Below are 27,964 nucleotides of genomic sequence, written 5' to 3' on the forward strand. Positions count from 1 at the left end.
TTGTAATGAGATCTGATGTACACTGAGGCAAAGAACTGAACTTACATTCCTGTGAGGAGTAAAGGAAGAGCATCTAAAGCTACAGTTCTAAAGATAACTAAAACATGGAGATCAAAAAGAAACAGGGAAAGGAAGTTTATCATAAATGTCAGATTTATTATTACAGTAGAGAATCAAGCGGAATACAATAAGTGCAGAAACTGAAAAGGAAGTTTGGTCAAAGACAGCATACAAAAAAAGAATTGAGTAACATAAAAGGAGCATTGAAGCTTTTTCTAAGCATGTAAGTAAAAGAATACTCAAAGGAAGGGTGAAGCCGATTAGGAACTACAAACAAAATCTTCTTAACCTATTAGCCACCCCATGCCCTCCACACATCCCCATGGCCCTTTATAGCCCTGAGGCCAACTCATGCCCCCACCTATGCTAATTGTCCATTATCCATCATGGGCAAACTTTTTTTTTATTCATTCATGGGTTGTGGGCTTCACTGGTTGGGCTAACATTTATTGCCCATCCTTATTTGCCTTTGAGAAGGTGATGGTGAGCTGCCTTCTTGAACCACTGCAGTACATGTGGTGTGGATACAGCCACAGCGCTGTTAGGAAAGGAGTTCCAGGATTTTGACTCAGCGACACTGAAGGCGATATATTTCCAAGTCAGGATAACGAGTGACTTGGAGACAAAATTCCAGGTGGTGGTGTTCCTATCTATCGCAGCCCTTGTCCTTCAAGATGGGAGTGGTCGTGGGTTTGGAAGATGCTATCTAAGGAGCTTCCTGCAGTGCATCTTGTAGATGGTACACACTGCTGCCACTGTGCGTCAGTAGTGGAGGGAGTGAATGTTTGTGGATGTGGTGCCAATCAGGTTTTGTCCTGGATGATGTAAAGCTTCTTGTGCTGTGGGAGCTGCACTCACCCAGACAAGTGGATAGTACTCCATCACACTCCTGACTTGTGCCTTGAAGATGGTGGACAGGCTTTAGGGAGTCAGGAGGTGAGTTACTCAACGATGATTCTTAGCCTCTGACCTGCTCTTGTAGCCACAGTATTTATATGGCTCTTCCAGTTCAGTTTCGTCAATGGTAATCCCCAGGATGTTGATAATGCGGGATTCAGTGATGGTAATGCCACTAAACGTCAAGGGGTGATGATGAGAGATTTTCCCTTGTTGAAGATGGTCATTGCTTTGCACTTGTATGGCGTCAATGTTACTTGCCACTTGTCAGCCCAAGCCTGGATGTTGTCCAGGTCTTGCTGCTTTTGGACATGGACTGCTTCAGTATCTGAGGAGTCGCAAATGGTGCTGAACATTGTGCAATCATCAGCGAACATCCCCACTTCTGACCCTATGAGGGAAGGAAGGTCATTGGTGAAGCAGTTGAAGATGGTTGGGCCTAGGACACTACTCTGAGGAACTCCTGCAGTGATGTTCTGGAGCTCAGATGACTGACCTCCAACAATCACAACGATCTTCCTTTGTGCTAGGTATAACTCCAACCAGTGGAGAGTTTTGCCACTGATTCCCATTGACTCCAGTTTTGCTAGGGCTCCTTGATAACACACTCGGTCAAATGCAGCACTGATGTCAAGGGCAGTCACTCTCACCTCACCTTGGGAGTTCAGCTCCTTTTTTCATGTTTGAGCCAAGGCTGTAATGAGGTCAAGAGCTGAGTGGCCCTGGTGGAACCCAAACGGAGCGTCAGTGAGCATGTTATTGCTAAGCAAGTGCTGCTTGATAGCACTGTTGATGACCTCTTCCATTACTTTACTGATGATCGACAGTAGACTGATGCAGTAGTAATTAATCATGTTGGATTTATCCTGCTTTTTGTATCCAGGACATTCCTAGGCAATTTTCCACATGGCCAGGTAGATGCCAGTGTTGTAGCTGTACTGGAACAGCTTGGCTAGGGGCGCAGCAAGTTCTGGAGCACAAGTCTTCAGTGTTATTGCTGGGATATCGTCAGGGCCCATAGCCTTTGCACAATCCAGTGCCTTCAGCCATTTCTTGATATCACGTGGAGTGAATCGAATTGGCTGAAGACTGGCATCTGTGATGATGGGGACCTCCAAAGGAGGCCAAGATTGATCATCCACTCAGCAATACTGGCTGAAGATTGTTGCAAATACTTCAGCTTTATCTTTTGCACTGATGTGCTGGGTTCTCCTATTATTGAGGATGGGGATATTTGTGGAGCCTCCTCCTCCAGTGAATTGTTTAATTGTCCATCATCATTCACGGCTGGATGTGGCAGGACTGTAGAGCTTAGATCTGGTCCGTTGGTTGAGGGATCGCTTAGCTCTGTCTATCACTTGCTGCTTATGCTGTTTGGCACGCAAGTAGTCCTATGTTATAGCTTTACCGGGTTGACATCTCATTTTTAGGTATGCCTGCTGTTGCTCCTGGTATGCCCTCCTGCACTCTTCATTGAACAAGGGTTGATTCCATGGCTTGACAGTAATGGTAGAGTGGAGGATATGCCAGGCTATGAGGTTAAATTTGTGTTCAAGTACAATTCTGCTGCTGCTGAAGGCCCACAGCACCTCATGGATGCCCAGTCTTGAGTTCCTAGATTTGTTCTAAATCAATCCAATTTAGCACGGTGGTAGTGCCACACAACACGGTGCAGGGTATCCTCAATATTAAGGCAGGACTTTGTCTCCACAACAACTGTGTGGTGGTCACTCCTACCAATACTGTAATGGACAGATGCATCTGTGGCAGGCAGGTTGGTGAGGATAAGGTCAAGTATGTTTGTCCCTCTTGTTGGTTCCCTCACCATCTGCCGCAGACCCAGTCTAGCAACTATGTCCTTTAGTTCTCGGACAGCTCGGTCAGTAGCAGTGCTACTGAGCCACTCATGATGATGAGCATTGAAGTCCTCCAGCCAGAGTACATTCTGCCCCTTGCCACCCTCAGTGCTTCCTCCAAGTTGTATTCAACATGGAGGAGCACTGATTCATCAGCTGAGGGAGGGTGGTACATGGTAATCAGCAGGAGGTTTCCTTGCCTATGTTTAGCCTGATGCCACGAGACTTCATGGGTTCCGGAATCGATGTTGAGGACTCCAAGGGCAACTCCCTCCCAACTCTATACCATTGTACCACCACCTCCGCTGGGTCTGTCCTGCTGGTGGGACAAAACATACCCAGGGATGGTGATCGTGCTGTCTGGGAGATTATCTATAAGGTATGTTTCCGTAAGGATGACTATGTCAGGCTGTCGCTTGACTAGTCTGTGAGACAGCTCTCCCAATTTTGGCACTAACTCCCAGATGTCGATAAGGACGATTTTGCAGGGTTAGCAGGGCTGAGATTGCTGTTTTCGTTTCCGGTGCTGAGGTCATTGTGATTTCCAGAGCCATGCTGACATAACTTTATGTTATGTGTCTACTGATGACATAACTATTTTTTAAAAACTAAATGATTTTAACAAAATAATGAATACATTGAAACTCCATCAACTAATCTCTTCTGAAGACAAACATTTCACTTAAATACTTAATTCATTCCATTATGAAAACAAACATTTCTATTCTATAACCACTTGAAGCTGCCAATCAAACTGTTCACTTACCAAGCACCTGATTGTGATAATGTTAGGTTGTAAAAATCAGTAATGCAGCACAAATCCTATAATGATAACCCTCAGATTTATGTTAACAGTGTGAAATAGTAAGTACTGATTTCTTCTTTTAATCCATATTTTTTTCAATTTAAAGCCCAGCAGAGTTAAATCTCTTGACTGCACTGACAGTTTCAATGAGCTTTGATAACTCTCAGTTCTTTTACAGTAATTACAGTTCCAATGTGTTTATGCACTTTTTACACACATTCATATTTAATTTTAACAATCCCAAAGGACACCTGACCTCTCTCAAAGCTGATCCGGGACCATATCGAAAGAGGCAGCTTAACGCTGCACAAGGGTACCCTGGCTATCAAAACGAACCCACAAGGCTCCAACCCACTCCCACCAGGCCTAATCCGCACACTACGGGTTTCAGACACCTACCTCATGAAATCCCACATGTGTAGAGGCAGCCGTTGATTTATATAGAATGTAAATATGGATGTGCAATTTAGAACCCGACCCTATTCCCCACCTCTACCCCCCGCAAAAATGGCAGAGGCCGGGTTCAGGAGCAGGACTTCCTGATTCAGGTCTCTGTCGCCTTTTTTGCGCCAACGGAGAGCCTCTGCCTGTGTGGAAATTCAGGCCTCAGACTTGTTAAAGGCAAAGCATGTCTGACCAACTTTATTGAGTTCTTCATTACAGTAAGAGAGAGGGTCGATGAGGGTAGTGCAGTTTATGTTGCAGATGCAGACTTTCAAAAGGCATTTGATAAAGTGCCTCACAAATTTGTTAGTGAAACTAGAAGCCCAGCGAACAAAACAGCCTATCTGATCCGCTCTACAGGCACCACGTTAAACATTCAGTCCCTCCACCACCAGCACATAGTGACAGCAGTGTGTACCATCTACAAGATGCGCTACAACTTGCCAATCGTCCTTTGACAGCACCCGACAAACCCCTGACCTCTAAAACCTAGAAGGACAAAGGCAACAGAAACATGGAAGCACCATCAACTGTAACTTCCTTTCCAAGTCACACATCATGCTGGCTTGGAACTATACCACTGTTCTTTCAGTGTTGCTGGGTCAAAATCCTGGAACTCTCTTACAGCACTGTGGGTGTACCTACAGAGGTTAAAAAAGACAGTTCACCATTATCTTCTCAAAGGCAATTAGGAATGGGCAATACACTCACATTCCATGAATAGATAAAAATAAATACAGAGATAAATAAATAAATTGATAAATGAAGCTCAGCGTTAACATGAATATGACACTGGCTAAAAGACTTTCTCAAAGCAGACAGTGGTGATAAACAGTTGCTTTTAAGACTGGAAGCAAGTATGCTGTAGTATCTCCTAGGAGTCAGCATTAGGACCACTGCTCTTTTGGAAATATCTTAAAGGTTTGTTTTGGTTACAGGTGGCATAATTCAAAAGTCTACAGACGACACAAAGTTTGGAAATGTAGTAAGAAGTGAGGAGTGTAGTAACAGACTTCAAGAGGATACAAACAAATTGGTGAATTGGTCGACATATGGCAATTGAAGTTTAATGCAGAGAAGAAGTGATTAATTTTGGAAAGAAGAATGAGGGGAAGCTATTTAAACTCAATGGCACAATTTCAAAGTGGCTGCAGGAATGAGGCCCAAATAGATAATTCTTTCAAAAAGGTAAACAAGTTGATAAGGCAATTTTAAAAAATACTATGTGTGGTCCTTAGCTTTATAAACCGAGACACAGAGAACAAAAGCAAGCAGGTTTTGGTAAACTTTTATAAAACACTGGTTGGACCACAACTGTAGTACCATGTTGAATTCTGGGGACCACACTTTCATAGTTTAGGAAGGAAGTCACAGCCTGTTTAGAGGGTGCAGAGATTTACTCAAATGGTACAAGGGATGAGAGACTTCAGTTACGTGGAAAGAATGGAGAGACTGGGATTTTTTAATTAGAGCAAAGACAATTAATTAAAGGAAGATTTAATAGAGGTGATAGGTATTAATTGTCCACTAGCAGGTGCATCGGTAACCAGAGAACATGGATTTAAGATGATTGCAAAAGAATAAGGGGGGGAAGGTGAGGAAAATTTTTTTAATGCAGTGAGCTATGATCTGGAATTCATTGCCTGAAAGGATGAAAGATGAAGATGCAATAGTAACTTTAAAAACCAACTGAATATTTACTTGAAAATTCAAAATATTGCAACATGGCACAAACTGACGCAATTTTTGCCTGGCGAATGTTACAAAATGGAATTGCCTAACTTTCCTTCCTCCCTATGTAGTTCTAAAATATTGAAGAGAGGTGTTTTGGAAAGGATAGGCCATGCTTGAAAAACGTACTTTAAATTTTTCAAAATAATACAATACAGAATCAAATGGTTTTGGAAATGCATAAATATTATTGCCATTACTTAAGAAAAGCAAAGCTCTGCCATTACATAACAACTGGTCCCTTCTTTGGCAGTTTGGGGTATGGGATGCGTGGAAAAATCTTACCAAAATAGATGGTCCTGATTATAGCTTTCCAGTTTCATACCAATCTCCTGAACTTCATGCAAGTACATTACATCTTGCCTAGCTCAAGTTAATACAAGTCACTCCCCAGTTGGTGAACAAGCAGCACTGTATCCTCATGCAGTTGATCAAACATCCTTGCAAAAGATGCACTGTCAAACAAACCCAGGACTGAAGGGCAGTGCAGCTCTTGTGACACCAGTAGGACCAACACTTCTGCGGCTGCCTTGAGAACACATTCCAGAAGTTTTCAAAGCGAGTCACTTTGGCTCTCTGCACCAACAGCCTCCTCAGTGGGCGGCACTTAATTCACACAATTGGCTGAATGCAATCAAAACCCACTCCATTCTTGGAAGGTCACTTCATAAATACTAGTGCCTGACTGCAGCATTCCATTCACCCACTTGCTTAGATATTTCACTGCTGTGGGACATTGACATAAATAGCTGATTTATCACAAAGTTTCAATGCACAATGGAAACGTGATGATACTTGATCTTTCCATCTGTTCAGCAGCAAACACCTTCAGCCTGATCCAAACTTCTGATTTTTTAAATTAAGTCCATCCTTCCTTGTCACAAGCCAACCTCTGTTTTTCACAGGGGAAAATAGCCATGAAGCACTGAACGGAATTATTGCTAACTAAATGACGAACTGTCATGTCCTTTTTTCCCTTCATTCTATGATGGGATGTGGGAGTCCCTGGTAATACCAGCATTTGTTGCCCATCCCTAATTATCTTTTGAACTGAGTGACTTTCTAGGCTATTTCAGAGGGCCGTTAATAATCAGCCACATTGCTGTGGGTCTGGAGTCACATGTAGGCCAGGCCAGGCCAGGCAAGGATGGCAGATTTCATTCCCTAAGGAATATAGATGAGCTTTTACAACAATTGATGATAGTTGTCATGGTCACCATTATTTAGACTAGCTTTACATGCCAGATTCATTGATTGAATTCAAATTTACCACCATGGTGGGATTTGAAACCATGTGCCCAGGGCATTATCCCAGGCCTCTGGATTACTAGTCCAGTCATATTACACAACACCATCATCTCCCCTTATGAGAACAGTAATGGCACAATTCACACATTTGCACTTATACTTCTGCTGCTTTCAATTTTAACACAGGCACAAATCCACTAATAGTCCATACCTTTCACCAATTCAGCTGTGTTTGACACAAATCATGCACATTAGCCAAGAAACAGCAATTGTAAGAATGGAGTATCAGCCAAAACCACTATTGTCACAAATAGGAATCCCAGATGATTTCTTTTTGTCCCTAGCTGAGGGATAATGTGGTCAATTACAACAGACCTTTAGGTTTGATTCTTGGATGTCTTGACCCGCACAGTTCAATCCTATACTACACACAGTTCACCTAGTCAATGAGCCAAGAAGGCAGCTCAGGACATTTTGTGGACTGTTAAAAATTGAATGTCATCTGATGAAGGGTTAGTCACAAAATGTAACTTTCATGTTCCACAGCAACTCAGGCTCCCTGAGTAACTAACTGTAACTCTTTCAAGTACAAATCTGTTTCAGATGAAGTTACATTGTTTGCCATTGTGAGATTTGAACTCTCAATTTTGGGGTAAATGTAACTTTCATGGTGCAGTCTACTTGCATGTTGAAAGACCCAGCCATTTCCAAAGGAGTACATTTATCTCCATGATATCAATAATTACCAGTCTAATTAAACTAACACTCCAAGATACAAAAACACATCTAAACAAACCTGGGAGTGAACGCAATCAATTTCCAATCCATATCAACCTGTTTCACGAATAAGCAACAGATGAACAATGGCAACCAATCCTGGAAATGTGGATAAAAGCTACACCGCTCTCTCACTTGGTCAAGAAATGATGTAGCACATTTAAGAGACAGTAATGAAGAACAGGTGAGGTTCCAATTAAGGATTGATGAGGGACAACATTTTTGCATGCTTCTCAAAAATAAAATTTGCTCAATAAAATCTCCTGATCTTGCTTCAACTTTGCATTTGTCTCCAGGTTGAACTTACCCCCAGTTCTTTTCAAAGAAACCTCCAATGGCATGCACAAGGGCAATCTGGGTTAATGCTCTCTGGAATTCCATACTTCCAGTGAGGAATTTTATGCTTGCCACTGGAAAGGAGGGTGGCAGAGCCAAATAACACAGTACAAGGAGGGTAATTCTCTGGGTAAAAACTTGTTCTCCATCATCAGGTGGCATTCTTGTACAATGTTTCTTGGGAATTCTTTTTGAAGAAGGCAAGGCACGCTTTTTGCTTTTGCACCAAACCATCCAACTAAACCACTTTTTTACTCAATGATCAACAGTAACAAGACTTCAAAAAACAATTATTGACTGAAGTGTTGAAGATAAGGTCCAAAGGACATAAAATACATTATATAAATTCAAACAGCTCTTTCTTTTCAGTTCATCAACAACTGAGATCCAGTGTAACTCAGGTTGACGTGTGCACAGATTGGACTAACTGACCAATAACATGACATCAGTATACAGCACCAGCAGAGACGACAAGACCTACTTCCGCAAGAGAAACAATTGCCAACAGATTGGATTATAATTTTTGTTTGTACATTCTATTATTAAATGACCAAATTTAACTGATAAGTCAGCATTTCACCAAATGCTTATGGACTATCCCAGACATACTTAGATAGTTAATATTTCAGATAAGCCCATTTTTCTCTTCCTGATGCTAACATGCTACGTATTTCCACTTTTTCCTCTCATCTCTTCTATTTGAATTTAGACTTCAAACTAAAAAAAGAACGAGTGAATTATTTCCCGTGAAAAGAATTTAGACAACATTCAATTAGAGGAACCTACTCTTGTTTTTCTACTGATTCTGGCTACGGTTTCTGGGGCAGTGGCATATCACAATTTTCTCCCTGATGACAGAGATGGGGTCAGCATCACATGTCGCCTCAGCGAATAATACTTCTATGATTCTCACCTGACTGAACAGAAGACAGACATTTGCACTGAAATAGCATGAGTTTTAAAATCCAATTATCTTCAGTGGCCAAGAAGCCACCGACCACATTTTCCACTCCAAACCTCAGGGTCTCTCAATATAAGATTATATGAAATAAATGTAACAAAACTGGAGCAGAGCAACCCAAAACATTGTTTCCTTCGTAGGCAGAGAGTAATATGCCCTGAACAACAAGACAGGGAAGAGGAAGGCACCAGTCATGAGACGGAACTGGGCAACCACAAAGGATGTTTGAGGCAAGCAGTTAGCTTCTGGTAACAGATACCTTTCTTTGGATTTGAAAAACCAGTAATGGAGAGGGGATAACTCTGGTCAACTTGTGATTTGGCATCAAGTCGAAACACAAAAGAGATTTTATAATACAGCAGCTATGTAAATCAGCTGTACTCTCCAGAGAGGACAGATGACAAACTTCGGATGCTGATACATTGCCCGAGCAAGTTAATTGTATCCAGTTCAGTGGAAGACAGCATGAACAAGTCACTTATAAAATACAAGTTTCTTCCATCACTTGCCAGTAACAGCATCAACTACAAAGTGCCATCTGAACAGATGGAATTAACCAGCAGGAGAAGTGTGCTGTACCATTACAGTACACTCATTCCTGTTTCAATTGAAACAAATGAAATCTTTATGTTATCCTGTGACTCTTTTCATTTACTGAAAAATAAAACTGCTACCATTTTCCTTTCTGCAGAGCTGTTTTATACTCCATTTATTTCAATAAACAAACACATCAAATGTGATTTTGCCAGTGTGACTGCACTCTCAGTGTAGACTCAATCAGCAAATGGCATCCCTTTGTGCTGTACTATTCCATTCTATTTTAAAATAGTTTAATATTTTCAAACAGAGTTTACTACTTTTTGAACATGCTATTCAACAGTCCAGCTGAATTTCATAAGACATGAATGAAGTCATATAGTTTCTTTGACTAACCTGCCAGTAGGTTGCGCAACAAGTTCCTCACATAATCAATTATGGCTCAATGGTAGCACCGTTGCCTCTATGTTTGAAAGTTGTGGGTTCAAGTCCCACTCCAGGAAGCATTAAACTAAGGTACCCTCAGGTGGATGCAAAAGAGCCCTTTACACTATTCTTAGAAGAGCAGGAAAGTTCCCTCAATCAAGATTGCTAAAACTCGTGATTTGTTCAGAGTGCATTGCTGTTTGTGGGACCTTGCTGTGCATAATTGGGTTGCCACATTTCCTAACTGCAACTGTACAGTAACAATAATGCCTACCCTTCAAGTAGTTGTTCATTGATTCATGGATTAATGCTGAGCTATGGTCTGGCAGTTTCCAGTCGTTTACCCGAGTGACTATTCTTCACATGGGGTTGTGGCCAGCAAATGTTACAAAGTTTTTTCTTATATTTTACAATGGGAACCATCATTGCTGGTCCAATTCCGTGTGCACCCATGCACTTCCAGCAGAGAAAACTTTGGCTGATTCTCTCTCCTCTCTGCGCCACGCTCCCTCTCTTACCCATCCACTGCACTCAATGGTCCAACAACTATCCTTAGTTTAAATATTGGCTAACAGAACAGTCCAAGGATCAGACTTGGGGCATTCCTGGACTGTACTACTCAAAGCCACACCACTCTGCCCATTCAAACATACATCATCACAAGAACTGCTTGGAAACAATATTAACACTGACTGCTTCAAGAATCACCTGAATTGGGTTAACATGCCAGTGCATTTTTCAAAAAAAGTCAGCAAACAAAACCCACTTACAACATGTGCCTAACAGTTGGGCTGCAGGCCTTTCTTGGCCGAGACTTCAAATTGGGGCTGGAATACATTCAGTTACTCATAATGCAATTCTGCATGGAGAAGTGAAAGTACCAAACATGCACTCGAGCTGGCAATTCTGAAGGAAATCTGTTTGTGCTCTTCCAACATGATAAATCAAAATAACGGAAGCAATATGTCAAACAGACTGACAGAAAAAGGAATTAAGATGTTTTCCCAGCACAAATTAAATTACTTTCAATACAACATTATTCTGTTATCATGTCTCATCAAATATAACTGAATTTCTAGCATCTGCCAATGACAGCAGTGCTGCCCGTACTAGGGGAGGTGATGGCATAGCGGCATTGTCACTGGACTAGTAATCCAGAGGCCCAGGTTCAAATCCCGCCATGGCAAATAGTGGAATTTGAATTCTATGAAACCATTGGCAATTGTCATAAAAATCCATCTGGTTCACTAATGTCCTTTAGGGAGGGAAATCTGCTATCCTTACCTGGATAGAGAACATCTCCACAATCAGACAACTGCAATATACAGGGAAGAAAAGCTAGTACTCAGAACAGAAACTACACTGGAAACTTCCACCAGAAATTCTTAACCCATGAGGAAACAATCATTGATTTCAAAACGTACCTGAGGGAAATAAACTTGCACAGCTATGGGGGCAGGGCAGTGGATTGGGACTGACTGGATTGCTCAACAAAGATGACGTGGCCTCGATGGGCTGAATGAATGGTCCCCTGCTGACCCATAATGACTCCATTAAGTTTCTACATAAAGGAGATTGCAGTCTCATAGTGATAATTACAAGTTGCTTGCATCAAGTTACTTGAATTAAGATCAGCAAAAAACAATTTTGAATTACCAATGACAGATATCAATATAAAAGCAAAATACCGCAGATGCTGGAAATCTAGAACAAAAACAAAAATACTTGGAAAAACTCAGCAGGTCTGACAGCATCTTCATCTGATGAAGGGTCATACGGACTCGAAACGTCAACTGTGTCCCTCTCCACAGATGCTGTCAGGCCTGCTGAGTTTTAACAGATATCAATATTTGTCTATACAGCTACCTGAGGTTGCTGGATTCCTTGGATAGAATCATCCTAGATTTGCACTAAGTGCAGTAGCAGACGGCTTTTCACACTATATTGTCCCAAACACGCCACATGGATTATGTATTCCTGGGAAACATGCCATTTCCGTGTCGGGCAGGCTCACATTCATCCGCCATGCCATCACCTTGCTGCTTCAGCAAGCAGGGCGCCATATTTAAAGTCCAGCTGCTCGCACACCTCTCAGTGCTTCCAGCCAAGGACTGCTGCAAAGAAGACATGGCCCTGAAAGGCAAGACTGCAACCCCCAGGTTCAATGACGCATCCCTCGGGCGCCATCTGGGTGCCCTGGTGGCTCGCCACGTTGCCCTGGTCCCCGCTCTGGCCGCAAGATGACAGCAACCTCACTAATCTGGCTTGGGAGGCAGGGGTCAGCGGCAATCCCCTGAAGAAGAGCACAGGCACCCAGTGCTGCTACAGGATGAATGGTCTCATCCATTCCACCAAAGGAATTCACTCTTCTCATCACTCTCAACTCATGCACTCACAAACCCATCACACATCCACAGGGAGCTCACACCTCAAGGACAACAGCACATACTCTCACACACAATCTCACATCTCCATCAAGCTCATATCATCTCCAGCTTGCGTTCTCATCCCATCCATGGCTCCGCTCACCACACAAACATTCCACACAGTGCCATGTGTCCTGCTCACACCCTATCCATAATTTTCATGCAGGAGAAGCCTGCTCAAATCAGCATGAAGAGGTCTTAGGCTGGGGGTGGAGGGGCCCACATTAGGTCCCTCACTCACTTTGAGGAACGTACTCACACTAACTGGTGAGGACATGGACCAATGCAGGAACTCACCCATGTCTCCAGCACTAATGGTGAGGTCGGCGGCAAACACTCCCTTAAGGGTCCTGCCCCACATCCTCCCTCTCTCAAAGCTATTGTGAATGCTCTCTCTCCTGCTTTTACCTCTGCTGTTGTGCGGTATTTATCTCTACTTTGGTTCACAGGGAGCTCTGCCAAGCGACTGACATCCTCAGCTCCATCCACATCCTCACCCTCAGCCAAGAGGGCATCTACTCCATTGAAGAGCTGCAAATAAGCAACCTGGAAGACCTGTCACATCACTTATCCACACCCTGCACCAGCACAGAGACACATATCCCAGTGAAACCTAGATCTAAAGCAGGCTCAGGTTCACAAACTGGTGGTCACCACATGGACACATGTCTGCAGCAGCAGGAGGTAGATTCGTGTAAGCTCCCTGGCACTTGGGGGGCTGCTGGGGCTCGGGCATCTGTGAGGTCCAAGTCAGATGACAAGCCTCTTAATTTGGCCTTCCAACCCAGCCTGGAGAGTCAGCAGAAGTCATGAGAACATCACACAAAGCTGTTGGACACTCTCAGCAATGGCACGTGAATTGGAGGAGCGTGTCTGCCAGCTCTCTGATGAAGTGGTGCCCGCATGTGCATGTAATGGAGGTCTCCATTCGGAGGATGGCGGACACCATGATGACCCTGGCCCACCAGAACGTGGAGATGTGTGCAGACCTGCACTCCATGGTGGGAAGCATGGGTGAGCTCCTGCAGTGGCAATGCGAGACATTGACATCCCTCCTGGTGCTCCTTCTCCTCAAGGAATCAGGCCAGGGCTCCTGAAGGGAGGAGGAGCTGCAGCTTGACAACCCGCCACCAAGTCATCCATTCAGGAATCTCAGACACTGTCCTCTCCCTCCAAGTTCCCTTTACCTGTGAGCTCCTCAACCTCGGCCTCTGTCACCGCAGAAGGAGCAGCTGGCCAATGAGTGATTCTGGAGGGAGAAGTGTGTACGTGGCAATGCTTTTCGGAGTCTTGTTCAAGCACTCTCCCTCGCACACGGATCCTTCACGTATCACGCTCACCTCAATGTCCTGACCATTTTGAATGCTGCCTGCTGGAGTTTGCTTTCAGTTGTCCATCTGAGCTGACCTGCATGTCCGCCCACCCAATGATCATACTCCCACGCAGCACCTGATCTTGCCCACCACAACTCTTGTTTCACTTTCGATTTGGACAGCATGGGCTGGGATTCAATTTCTCGTGCGTTTCCACATCTTTTCCCCTCCCCCCAGTCACCCATTTCCTTTCTCCCATCACAGTTAACCCCGCCCCGGTATCACCTTCCACCTCCCCTCCGTGACCTATCAGCCATAACCCTTTTCCTTCAGGGACATCCAGGTGAACGTGCATGTTCCCTTCCTTCCCATAAACCTCACCCCCCATCCACATTCATCTCCCCAAACACCTCCTTCCCACCCCTAGGGCCCTTATTCTGCCTCCGAGTCCCCAACAACCACCCTCGCCATCCCTTCTACTGCTACCGTCGAACCCTCACCCTCATACCCTACCGCCTCACTCTGGCCTCGGTCATTCTCACCATTTTCTCATACCACGCCCACCCTCAGTTCACTCCCCAGGGTGCAGTCATGTGCTCATCAGACCCCTCCCTTGCATATTCACCTAGGTATCCCCCCCCCACCCCCACCCCCCTCAGAACTCTTTCCCCTTCACACTTCTGGACCTCTCACCCCCACCGGTTAGTCATCCCACACTCCCAGACCCAAGCCCACCTTAGTCCCTCCTCCTTCCTGACTCCCTCAGACGCCTTTACTTCTTCCTCCTCCCCGAACTCCATCCCCTCTCCTTCCTCCCCTGGTCTCCCCTCTCTGCACTCCTTCCCCCCTCTGAACTCCTTCCCTTACACCCCTCTTATGTCTACTTTCTCAGATGCCATCTTCTTCCCCATTACCCTCTCCTCCCCCTCCCAACCACCCTCTCCCAACCTCATTCCCCTGATGCCTTCATTCCCCCACTCCCAACCTCATCCCCGACACCTCCTCGACTCTCAAGTCAATCCGAGAACTTCCTCTCCCATCCCCTCGACCATCAGCCGCCGTGGGCATCAATAGTGGCTTTCCAACTTCCGCCAGCTACTTCGCAGCAGAACCATGTCCATGAGAATCCACCCAGCATGCCATGCATGTTCCTCCTGGATCCAGGTGCGGTTGAGCTCCAGCAACTTCTGCTCCTCGGATGTCCACGACATGAGTAAGATCCTGGTGGTAAGTCGCGAATTCTGCACGTCACAGTTGTCAAGATGTGTTCTGCACCGGTGTTTTTTCCCGCTGACGTGCGCAGGCGATCCAGTGGGGGTGATGAGTCCGGCAGGCTGGCCTTATAATGATATGCTAATGTATTGCAATGACAATCCCGACGTCCAATGGCAGGGAATGCAGCCCATCGATGGGTGGAGCAGACAATCGCAACCTGGTTTCATGACATCATGAAACCAATTTTTGGCCTTCTCGCCATATTGTCCGCTCATGCCACCGAATACGCCCAACGCCAGTGGGCACGGAAAATCCCGGCCCTTGAATCTGCACATTATGGAAACAAGAATCTAAATAATTTAGCATGGGGGTGGGTATAGGTACTTTCTAACTAACAATTAACGAGAAGTTGAGAAGTTTAAATCTGAAAAGAAGTCAAACAGAATTTTTATTAATTTTATCTAACTTTTATCAACTGTCTAAAAGTGATTTTGAAGCAACTTCTGTGTCACTTTGTGGTGCAAACTAATTCACATTAAGTTATGTTGTGGGGGAGCTACATGAGATATAATTCCTATTTGAACAAATCAATAATGAGTTTGGAATAGGATCTGTGGTCTCCTTTGTTGGCATAAGATGTGATCTGAATAATATACCCAACAATATAAATGTAGTATGATCCCAATCATGCTACCAGAGAGGTGGCAAGCAAAGGCTTCCTTGGAGTGAAGAGGAACTGAGGCAAAATGGCAATCTCTACATTTCCAGAATACTATCAATAACATTGCAGAGCAGCACTGTCACAGTCCTGAATGTCGGTCTCAACAGAGTCTATGGTAAAACAGGATGCCACTTTGTTTGAATCTTGTTCCCAAGCCTCTCAAGTCTCACCTACTTGGAAGGTTATCAGATGGGTTTTTACAACAATCGGCAATGGTGTCGTGGTCAGCATCCGACTTTTAATTCCCAATTTTTAATGAATTCAAATTTGGATTTGGTGGGTGGGATTCGAATCTGGGTCCCCAGAGCATTACCCTGGGTTTCTGGAACAGAGTCCAGTGACAAACCACAAACCACTCTCTACCCCTACCTCCCCTACCACCTACTTTGACATATCTCATGACTAAAAATGAACACAGCGTCAGTGCTCAATTGAATTTATTTTTCCAACAAATAAATCTCACTCTTGACAATTACCCTTTTGTGTCCCCACGGCCATCATTCCAAAAAAGGATAGTGCAGAAAAATATATTACTCTGTCAGTACACAGTGTTCACTTGAAAATTTCCCTCATCCTAACAAGGCAATGTGACACTTCTTTTGCCACCTGTAGGAGTAGTTTCATGACACTGTAGCAAACAACAGTTTTCCATAAGGCACTGGCAAGAAAGTCAAGTCCATTCCCAGCTGGATTCAGACAACAAATTTTCACAAGCTGATCTTCTTTTAATTGGGCCAAAGCTGAATGTACAATTATTAGGGAGAAAAGAGGCAGAATAAAATCGTTCAGCCTCTAGCTGACCCAGTTGTACTGAATTTTGGTTGTGAGAAAGAGGCTTCAGTTCCTAGACCAGGAGGTGGCAGTCTTACTTGAAGAGTTGGAGAGTCAGTTGCCCTTTGCAGCTTACTCTGCATTTCACTTCACCAACCATAAAAGGACACCAAAAAATAGACACTACAGCATTCAGGACGTGAATATAATTTTCAAAGAGGCCATGTCAAAGAGCACAAGTCAAGCATTGCAATCTAATTTAACTCACCTAGCTTGCTGCTTCCATCCTGCTGATAGTCTGGGAACTGTCCCTCAGATGGAACACTGACTGTGCGCCGCAACATTCGCCCTTTTGAGGACTCCATCTGCTGGTCCTGCAACATGTCCACATTCAGCTGTGTGAAAATGAGAGTTAGTCAATTCCAGCAACATCAAGAAAATTTCACATCAAATCCATGATTATTAGCAACGTGAGGCACATTTTATTTGTACTGAAACAGCCTAACAGCAGAAAAAATGGTGTTAAAACCCAATTTGAATGAATTCTCCAGAATCAAATTTCCATACAAATAGACCCAGCATGTACAACCAGTTAATATTTTATGTTCAAATATTGAAAACCTGAAATTGGAGGGCTCGGACCTATAATATCCGCTTCCATAACGCAGAACAATCAATTTCTTCACTTTTCACATTATGTCAGCTCTTCTGACTTTGATGAGCCACAACATTGAACAGATTCACATTTAGACTTTTAATTAAATTCTTAATCACAAAGGTGGGTCTAAATGACTAACCTCACCCATCTCCTCTACTATCTCTAGACTTAAAACAATATACTTAAAACCATTCGAACAGCACTACCAAAACAGAGCAAGACAAAGGGGCATCAAAAAGCATGTACAATTTGGTAACTTTTCAGCAATGTGCAAGAGTGAAACATTTTTTCACAAGCGAACACAGTTTGGTTATTGTCAAATCTATCACGTAGGACATTTACTCAATTCTTCACTGAACCATTAAAACTTACAGCATGAAGGAAGGTTGGTATAATGTCTGTGCAGACTTCCATCCCCAAATGATGATACCTAGACAGCCACATATGCTTGTGCCCTTCATGCCTGCAAAGGTGCATGTATCAGTATCTGTCCTATTAATGTCTTATTTTCATCCAAAATATTCTTGCAACATTTGTCATCAGCCTGGTATGGTTCAAGTCTCCTCAGCTCTCTTTAAAGCACACAGCATCATCCCTGCATCCACACAACTGCAGCAAAAGCAGCAGTGCAGTGCAGGCTTATTTTATTACAAAATAATTAACATGTTGGTTTTCTTGAAGGAAATCACTGTGGAACGAATCCCTACCATGGTTACGTCACCCACACTGTCATTCAATCAGATGTTGAAAGGGATAACAGAAGAAAGCCGGGAGTGGGATGATATAAAATCCCTGCCAATGCCCAGGCTTCCTATCTTGGGCATGAACTGTGGCTGAAAGGGTGGAGTTCACACAATCGTAAAATTCAATCAATTCTGTTCTGATGCAGTCATTAGATGGAAAAACAATGGTTGAGTGACAATTCTCCAGCTGACTTTCTCTTATCCTAGTGCAGTTCAGGGGAAATCTGAAATACAAATCTACTCAATCTCTCAGTAGCATTATAGTGAGGGATGTTAGTGCTGGGAAAATTAAATTTCCATTTTGGGCCAGTTAGCAACAAAGACTCCTAAGTAAAGTTCTTTCTTTTCTGTCTCAGCCCAACTTATTTAGCTCAGAAAATCATTCCTTACTACCTCAGGCTGAGCCACACTCAAAGCCAAGCTCAGAGGTGAAAGGACAATGTGCAAACTAGATCACCCAATCTCCTGAAGACTTTTTAAATTGGGGTCACAATTTCGAAAGATTATTCTTGAAGGATGAATAAATGGCACTTGGGTAAACATTCCACATTTTGCTGCAGCAGCTTGCTAAACATTGCTGGAGTCTAGTTTGCTCAGCAATCGTAACACAAAAATGGCATGTTTAAATGCCAAAAACTCAATTATACCCAGCTTATCTTTCACTCTCGTATCACTCAAAGCCTCAAATCCCAGTGCATATGGGCAGTTACGTAAGCTTGTACACATACAATGGTATCAAGTGAGACAGTGTTACATGAGACAAACACCAAACCACTTATTATGTACAATCTACTAACTTGGATTCTCACTCCTGCATTTGATTAAGGTCCCAGGTAGGGGCATCAGAGTCACCAAAATGTGTGAATCTAGAGTCAGTTCTGCATATGATACTGTCTGGATATATGCTTATAAAAACTTAAAGAGCAGAGAAGGCCATTCGTGCTTATTTGAGCGGGCACGTGCGCTTATCTCTGCTTTTTGTCCATAATCCTGCATGTTTCACATCCTCAATGATCCGTCCAACTCCCTTTTCAAGCTTTTTTAGGATATCAGCATCCGCCAACTTTTCAGGAACAGCAGGCCAAATCCCTGCGTGGCCTGGGCAACTGCAGGGAGCCCATTTGGTGTTGGAAGGGTTAATGGGAAGTTGATTGTATGCTTCGGCTTAAAAGAAAAATACTACAACCTTGAGATGAATATAATCTTGCCTGACCACAGTTGCAGGATGAACGTTGAGACATTCCATTTTGTTTTTCTCAGGCCGAATGCAATCAAGGTTATGATAAGCAACTGCGTAATCACACATCTGTTGTGAGGAATAGCAAAATTTACAGGAACATGGATTGGTTGGTTAACTTATGCAAATATACGAATAGGTTTTTTACAAAACTTACTGATTGGCTGTAAAAATGCTTTTAATAAGGCTGCGTGTATTCTGCTACGAGACTGTACAGTAGCTCTCATTGTGCTGTCTCCCTTGTGCACAAGTAATAAATGGGGTTTTTATGTAAGAAATGATGCCTCGGTGTGATTAATCTCCGACAGTTTCTTGGAGGTTACACCGAGATGACTAACCCCTATGGTTGGGCCATGGAGCGCCAGCGTTAGGACCTTGTGGTTCAAGGACTCCTCAGTCCACGGCAGCCCGATTTGGGCTCCTGGGGTTCATTGACCCGCAAACTATCTTCGCTTGCCTGTGGCTGACTCTTAGGGTAAGTCATCAACTTGAATATTTAGGAGATTAATCTGTCGTGGTTCGGGACTGCTCTGGCCAGAATATACTCGGGGTCGGTAGCCCCTGGAGTTGGAACTGAGTGTGTGTGCGTGTGATTGCAGCTCGGGGTCTGGGACCCCTCGAGCGTGTGAGTGGGCTGATTGATGAAAATAGATTGCGGCTCGGGGACCCGCCAAGGACTGGCCATTCTTAGTTATTAAATAGAGGAAGGGTAATTTGGCATCAAAGAAACCCCAGGTTCCCCCTCCAAAGGGAACCCCAAATGCTTATATGTATGTCCATTATGGACCTGAAAGTATCTAACTTGTTTCTGAATGGGTTAAGTGGACCCAAGGTAAGGGAGAGAGCTTCCCACCAGATGGAACTTTTAATCGGGACAGAATTGAGCACTTAGGATATGTTTTAAGGGAGATAAAGAAGTCGGGTAAGAAGAAGGTTGGTTGGCCTGCATATGTCCAGTGGAAGGACGAAACGCAGAGATGGGCAGAAGAGTTGAGGAAAAGGAGTCAAGAACGTGAGAAAAGGTGAAAGCAGGTCGATAATAAAGGAAAGTCCAGGATCCTGGTTGCGCAGCCCCCAGCGCCTCTGTCATCCGATGATGAGCTCAGCAATCGGGACTGGCCTGTCTACCGGTCCCCTCCTCCTTATGATGATCATGGGCAGGTTCAACCCCGGGCTGTGGCTGCCCAGCCGGCTTCGCCGCCTCCTGGGAGCGCACCAGAACCTGATAGTACCACCAGCGTACAAACCCACTCCCGCTCCCAATGGAGACGGCACTCAGATTCAGCCCTCCCTCCTGACCCTTCGTTCTCCGGCGCCCCATTGCAGCTGCCATGGTCAAGAGAGCATACCCTAATCCTACAGGGGATCAGATGCAAGTCTACCGTCCATGGACACCTTCCGAATTACAGGTGATTGTTGAATCCAACCCCGACCCTAAATAGGAGGGTGTTGAGAACTTTGTACAGAAACTCAAAATTCTCCACAAATGTCATAACCCCAATTGTGATGATATAGATATGGTTCTTGATACTTGTTTCAGTGCCCAGCTTTGGCGATCAATTCGGGAAAACCGTGAGTGGCCACCACCTGGCCCTCTTACCGTGGATCACGGGACACAACTCAGGCAGCGTATTTGCGCGACCTTGCCGAAAGCTTTCCCTGACATAGCTGATTGGCACAAAATCCACGGTACAGTGCAAAAACCTGACCAGGGTGTTTGTAATTACGTTGAACGATTCTGTTCTGTTTTTGTAAAATGTTCCGGTGTTAATCCTCAGGATTCTGTTCCGGCCCTTGTTAATGCTCTTGCACAGGGATTGCAGCCTGATCTTAAGAAAGCCTTTACCCTTACTTGTATTGGGTGGGAGGGTAAGGAAAATCTTCAAGAAATCATTAGCACCCTCCAACATTGTAAGCGCCAATTGAACCGATATCAGAAACCCCTAAGGAAAGGAGTAATGGACTGGTGTTGAACCGTCCAGTGGCACCAACAGTGACCCCTCCACTTGCAGTGCCTGCACTTGCACCAGCCCCTATATTTCGCGCTGTCCCTCAGTTGCCCAACCTTTACAATTGCCAGCCCCAATCTGTTCTGTGGCCTCAGAATATGTGGCAGCCTAATTGGTAACAGGGCACCCAGGAGAATCGACGGTGAGGGAAAGGAAGAGGATGCCAGGTGGAACCAAAGGCGGGTGGCCACTCAAATTGTTTCAACTGTGGCCAGAAGGGTCATTGGGCCTGAGACTGCCCTTGGCCCCCTGCAGCTCCGCCACAAGTGGCACCTCAGCAGGCACTGGCCCCTGCCTCTCAGCTGATCCCCTACTCGGTAGCTAATCCATTTGGGGGCATGACACAATAGGATTGCCACACCCTTTTACCTCTCATTACTGTTGAGGAGCCCATTATCCCTTTGTCTGTTAATGGCTGTCTCTTGAATTTTCTTATCGATACTGGAGCTACTTATTCTACCCTTCAGCCTGTCGAGGCTCCTGATGTCATCCCCTCTAGGGATTCGATTTCCATCGATGGGGTCTCGGGATAACCGCTTTCCCTGCCAGTTTCTGAAGAAGCGCCCTTTGTACTGAATGGAAGAAAATGATCCCATCGATTCCTTCTTGGGGCTGATGTCCCGGTCAACCTTTTGGGTCGTGATCTCCTCTGCAAACTCAGTTGCACTTTAGAATGCTCTAATAATTCTATCACTCTTCAAGTTCCTGAGTCTACTTATTCCACAGTCATCAGCCTTCTACAGGAAGATGCTTCATCTCATCCTCACATTTGGTGGTGGAATTTCAGACATTATGATTTATCCGATAAACTCAAGACTATGCTACTTCAGCTTCTGACCAGCCGCCGTGTTTCCGCCTGGATGGCCATCCTCCCGGCCCTGCAACACTGGCTTCGGGATCTTCACTGTACAGCTCATTACTCTGCCTGCTCGGATCATCAGTATGCCCGTGAGGTAACAGGCCATTTGGGTGAGTGCTATGTTCATTCTATATCTTCCCTTTGCATCGGACCTGAAGGGGTTGCTGGTTCCATGTCCCTTCCTCCAGTTGCCCAACCACTTTTTCGTGCCCAGGAAGTTGCGCCGCATGTTATCCTCTGTGCCTCCGCTGGGTATCAGGCCAGGGACTTTGGTCCTATGGTGTACCGCCTTCAGTGCACGGATCCCCAATCATCTGTGGAACTGATGGACGGCTACCTGAATATCTATGATCAGGCCATCCAATTTTTTCCCCTCTATGCCCCTTGAGTATCCTGCCTATTTTCAACACCATGTCCTAGGCAATGTAACCACTGGTTCCCTTGATGCCTTGGTAACTATCCCCGATATCTTGTGGGCAAAGGGTCCTTATGATGCTGGTCGGGTATTATCAGCAGAACCCTTTTGGGTGGGTTTGGATCCCTCTAAACCCCTGCCTCAGAAAGCGCAATAGCTTCTAAATCCCGAAGCAATGGAAGGCATAAAGCCTGTCCTCCAAGACCTTCTAAACTCCGGTGCTGTTGTTCCCCCCGTAATACTCCTATACTCCCTGTGCGGAAGCCAGGCAAGAATACCTGGTGTTTTGTCCAGGACTTGAGGACGGTAAACGCTTGTGTGATCCCGGCCTATCCACTGGTGGCCAACACGGCTACCATACTTAGCTGTATTTCTCCTAACTCCACTTGTTATACTGTTGTTGACCTCTGTGGAACCTTTTTCTCCATACCCAAACACCCTGACTCTCAGTTTCTCTTCGCCTTCACGTTTTACGGTACTCAGTATACTTGGACCCGGTTGCCCCGGGGTATACAGAGAACCTGACCATTTTCTCCCGTGCCCTTCAGGCTGATCTCGCCGATGTCTCCTTTCCCGGGGGTTCTACTCTCCTCCAGTACGTTGATGACTTGCTTCTTTGCTCTCCGTCTGAGCGGACTTGTCTCAACAACTCTCTCCCTTTTGAAAGCCTTAGCCCGTAAGGGCCAAAAGGCCTCCAGTGAAAAATTACAATTTTGCTGATCCCATATTGAGTACTTGGGCCATGTTCTTGATGGCCTCGCTCGTCTCCTATCCAAACACCATGTCGACAGCATTATCTCCCTCCCCTGCTCCTGCTCTAAAAAGGATCTGACTCATTTTCTTGGCATGACGGGGTATTGTCAGCAGTGGATCCATAATTATCCGGAGCTCGCTAGGCCCTTGCAGGATCTTGCCCTCCCTTCTGCCCCTGAGGACCTCACTTGGGACTCAGACTCCCAAGCCGCTTTCACGGCTCTCAAGACAGCCCTTATTTCTGCCCCCGCCCTCGGCCTTCCAGATTACACTAAATCTTTTCACCTTTATGTTCACGAACGTTGCAGCTTTTCACAGGGGGTACTTACCCAATCCCATGGAGATGCCCCGCGACCGGTTGCTTACTACAGTACTCGCTTAGATCCTGTTGCGTGCGGTTATCCTTCCTGTATTCGATCCATTGAGGCAGCCTACCTGGCTGTCGTTGACGCCCAAGTCCCTTACCTTTGGGTATCCAGTCGCTCTCCTTAACCATTCAGCTAACCTGGGACATCCATGCTATGGATGCAGGGATGATTACATACTGTATAGCGTTGACTAATTCTCTCAAATGTTTGCATACACAAGTAATAGAAGCTCAGAAGAAGCCCACCATTGAAGATTGGCATCAAAACCAGGAGTAGGTCCCCAGGTTGGTAAAGACCTTCAGGAGAAAGAACTGTTTGGAACCTTAATGGGAAGGACCTTTCCAAGTCCTGCTCACCAACCATATGGCCGTGAAGGTTGAAGGATGACCTTTGTGGATCCACGCCTCGCATGTCAAGTGGACGCTGACCTCAGATGAAAAGTGTTTGAGCAGGAATCTTGACTGAGCCGTCAGAATGTGGACTCTGATCTGGATCCTGTTCTGCGTGGCCCTTGCGGGGGCATGGACTACCAATTCTGCAGTTCAACGAATGCAGGCTGTCGCCTCGCAAGTCAATCAAACTAAATGTTGGACTTGTTCTCATTTTCCTGTTAACCCCTCCTCCTCAGGGATGCATTTTCTGGCTTTCCCCTCAGATTCTGCATGGTCCCAGGGTAATACAGGGACCCTCATTTATCGAGCGCCCTTTTGGAGATGGGAGCCCACCCTTGTGGTTGTTAAGGGGCCGGCCTGGCTATGGATCAGGAGAAATTATACCAAGGGTAGTACTTGGGTGGGTGAGTTGCCATTGCGTTCCTGTGCCTTTCCTGCTGATTATGACTACCAGGAGGATCAATTTCGGTTCCAGAACCAGTCTGGTCCTATGACTGCCTTTTGGCAAGGCCAATGAGACGGTATGTCTTTCGTAGGTCCCTGTGTGTGTGAGAGTGGGTGTGATTGCCAACAATCATACAATCTCACCTCAAAATATTCCACCTCCACTTGGACCGCTAATAGCTGCTATACTGAAGAATCTAGGCCTTGCAATTACAAAAATCAGACCGGTTGCCCCGACTTGTTGGCCCTGCGAGCGTTGCAACTCAGTCAGACCTGCCACATCTGCTGGTATGCCCAAACGAATTCTTTTCTCGTCTGAAAGTGGTTTAACTTTTGCCAAAATTCCACTTATTGGTACCATACTCTTGTCCGCAATGACTCATTTTGGCTTTGTGGAAACAGGGCGTACAAAACCCTCCCTATCGATTGGGTGAGCACCTATGCCATTGGCTATATTGTTCCTGAGGCCTTTGGGGTCAAGCGCCTTGCCATCCACTCTCTCCACAACCATCTAGGGCCTGTGGGGTGTCATAAACGATCGACATGGAACCCACTTGTTACCCGTAACACCAGATTCCACAAGTTTGTCCGGGCCCTCATCCCAGGTATGGGGGTCTCAATGGTAAAGGCCATTGTTAATATCTCCGCTACAATGGAACTTATGGAGAATAAGACTGTTGACGCCATTCAGAGTCTGCAGTTGGAAATTAAGTCCCTTTCCAAGGTTGTCCTCCAGAACCATATAGCTCTGGACTTCCTGCTAGCAGCGCAGGGGGGAGTCTGTGCAGCTATTAATGAAACATGTTGTTTCTACGTTAACAAGGACCAGAGGATTGAGACTGATGTACATTTCATTCAGGACCAGGTGCGCCTCCTCCATGTAGTTGCCCAGGAAAAATCCTTTGACTGGCGGAGGTGGCTCCCTAATATTGGCGGGTGGTTTGGGGGCCTTTTTAAAACAGTCCTCAAATACCTTGTCATAGGTCTTGCCCTACTCATTGTTCTGTATGTTGTTATCCAGCTCGTCCTCTGTTGCATCCGCTCTGCCTGCCGACTACAGATCTTCCAGAGTCCTGGTGGCAAGCCTCCCTCTCCTCAGGAATCAGGACGCCACTGAGGATGAAGCCAGGCGTCCAGGAGACATAGAACTTGGCTAAGGGCGGTGGATTGTCGATTAGGACAAAAGGGGGGAAGTGTGGTGGCCTGGGCAACTGCAGGGAGCCCATTTGGTGCTGGAAGGGTTAATGGGAAGTTGATTGTATGCTTCGGCTTAAGAGAAAAATACTACAACCTTGAGATGAATATAATCTTGCCTGACCACAGTTGCAGGATGAGCCTTGAGACATTCCATTTTGTTTTATGGAAGTTCACCAGAACTTCCTTGCTTTTGCACTATGTGTTTCCACTTATAAAGCCCAGGATCTCCTCTGCCTTTTTAACAACTTTCTCAACCTGCCCTGCCACCTTAAACAATTTGTACGCGTGTACCCCAGGTCCCTCTGTTCCTGCAACCCGTTTAACACCCTTTATGTCGCTTCTCCTCCTTCCACCAACCACAATGTATCACTCTTAAATCTTCTCTGCATTAAATTTTATCGACCACACATCAGCCCATTCCACCAACCTGTCCAAGTCCTCTTCAATACCGCTATCCTCTTCACTGTTCATAGCTTACAAGTTTTGTGTCATTTGCAAATTTTGAAATTGTACCCTGTATTCATTGTAATACTGAGCACTTGAATCTTATCAACACCCTTTCTAGGTAGCATCTTAGCAAATGTTTTAGGAAAATTTTTATTTTTTATGTATATACCACTGCTTTTTTGATCAATATACACAAAAAGCTCCATTAAATCTGTCAGATAGGAGTTGCCTTTCACATTTTTCTCCGTCTGGCTGAACTCATTCAACCCATGTCTTTTGAAGTGAACATGAATTTTTATCACATATTATGATCTTTTGAAGTTTACCCACTACCTACGTTGGGATGACTGGTCTATGGTGGTGTGATGTATGGTGTACTCCTTTTTCCAAGAGACATTAAATTTACAACTTCTCCACTCCTCTGAGACAGGTGGTATATACAACGATGTTTGAAAGACTGTGGTTAGAGGTTCTGCTATATCCTCCCTGATTTGCTTCAGCATTCTTTATGTATGTCGTCAGACCAGATGTCTTTTGCACTTCAAGTTTCAGCAACCTTTTCTGTACTACTTCCTTTTAAATCAGTCTAACTGATTTCTACCCCCCAGTTTGCACCACCACATAGCTCTGTGAAAATTAAGGCAAAGTATTCATTCAGGTGTTTTCTTCTTTCCTTCTTGAGATTCCTTTGGCCATCTCTAAAATCAGCCCTCCCCTTGCTTAAACAATTCTTCTACTTTTAATCTTTATATGGGCTGCTTTACTATTGTAGCCTACCAATCTTCATTAATATCAACTCTTTCCATTCTAGTATGTTCCCCTCCTTTTCAGAAACTCTGTTCTATTGTTTGCAGTATAAGCCCTAGATTTGTCACATGCCTGCAAGTCTTTGAATTTTAACTTCTCTAATGATTTAAGGAATTCCAGTTTTTGCTGCACCACCATTAAATCTTGTGGGCGAGTGCACAGTCTACCAGAATCATCACTTATGGTTTCACATGGTTAGTTCACTATCTTGTCTGCCAATACCAGGTCAAAGAAGCAGGAGATAAAAATTAACAGATAAGAAAACAGAATTTAAAAAAAACCATGAAAAGGATGTCAACAGCCAAACTCAGTCTGTATACTGCTAATGTATATCTATGCTCCATCAAGTCATTTCATTTACTAATTCTCTAGGAATTAAGAAGGAATATGCAAAAGGAATTCACCAGTTTTCCAAAATTAACCAAACAAATTTGAATTCTATCAATCGTGTTACAACAGGTCTGCATGTTGCTTAAAGTTATGTGCTGTCCCAATATTCAATGTTAATAACTCTCACTACCTGTAAACCTCCTGTTGTAACTCTGTCACCTCCCTTTATAGGATAGCAGGTTCAGAGACTGGCAAGTTCAGTTCAAAATGTATTCATCGTGTGCAGATGAGGTGGAAATTTTGGCTTTCTTTCGACTGTGAGTGAGTCAGTCTCAACTCAGGTTTCCTTGGGCCATGAAGCACAAAAATTATCAAAAAAAAAACTATCATACATTCCATAAGTGACAACTTGAGAGAAAAAAAACTCCTGCCCAAAACATGCAAACAAAAATCTCTGCAACTCACCACCAACAATTATTTTCATGTCACCTTATAATTCCCATAAACAGCTTAAATATCTCCTCGTGACATCTAGTCAGAGACCTCACCACCTCAGAGAAGCTGCGAATTCTCTCAAAGATAGTGGCCAAGGTTGTGATTTTTCCATACTGAAAGTCAAGCAAATCTTCATTACAGCACTTCAGATGGAACTGCTCAGATAAATAGAGGAGGGATGGGAGAGCTTATTATAAATTTGGTGCAGTGTTCTGCTTTAACACAAGTAGCTTAAATCCTGGCTATAAAAACATAAAAAGCCGGAAAAGCTCAGCAGGTCTGGCAG

The 27,964-nt window shown here is 44.6% G+C and overlaps 1 protein-coding gene across 5 annotated transcripts in view; it reads right to left on the reverse strand.

Moving 5' to 3' along the window:
• Positions 1-27,964, reverse strand: part of rasal2 (RAS protein activator like 2) — a 411,464-nt gene that overhangs the window by 214,327 nt on the left and 169,173 nt on the right. For all 5 annotated transcript variants that reach the window (XM_041208224.1, XM_041208220.1, XM_041208219.1 and 2 more), the window contains exon 3: positions 16,793-16,919. In XM_041208224.1, the coding sequence (XP_041064158.1) occupies positions 16,793-16,919 (127 nt within the window). The remainder of the gene's footprint in view (positions 1-16,792; positions 16,920-27,964) is intronic.

This window comes from Carcharodon carcharias, chromosome 16 (genome assembly GCF_017639515.1).
Source record: "Carcharodon carcharias isolate sCarCar2 chromosome 16, sCarCar2.pri, whole genome shotgun sequence".
Lineage (NCBI taxonomy): Eukaryota > Metazoa > Chordata > Chondrichthyes > Lamniformes > Lamnidae > Carcharodon > Carcharodon carcharias.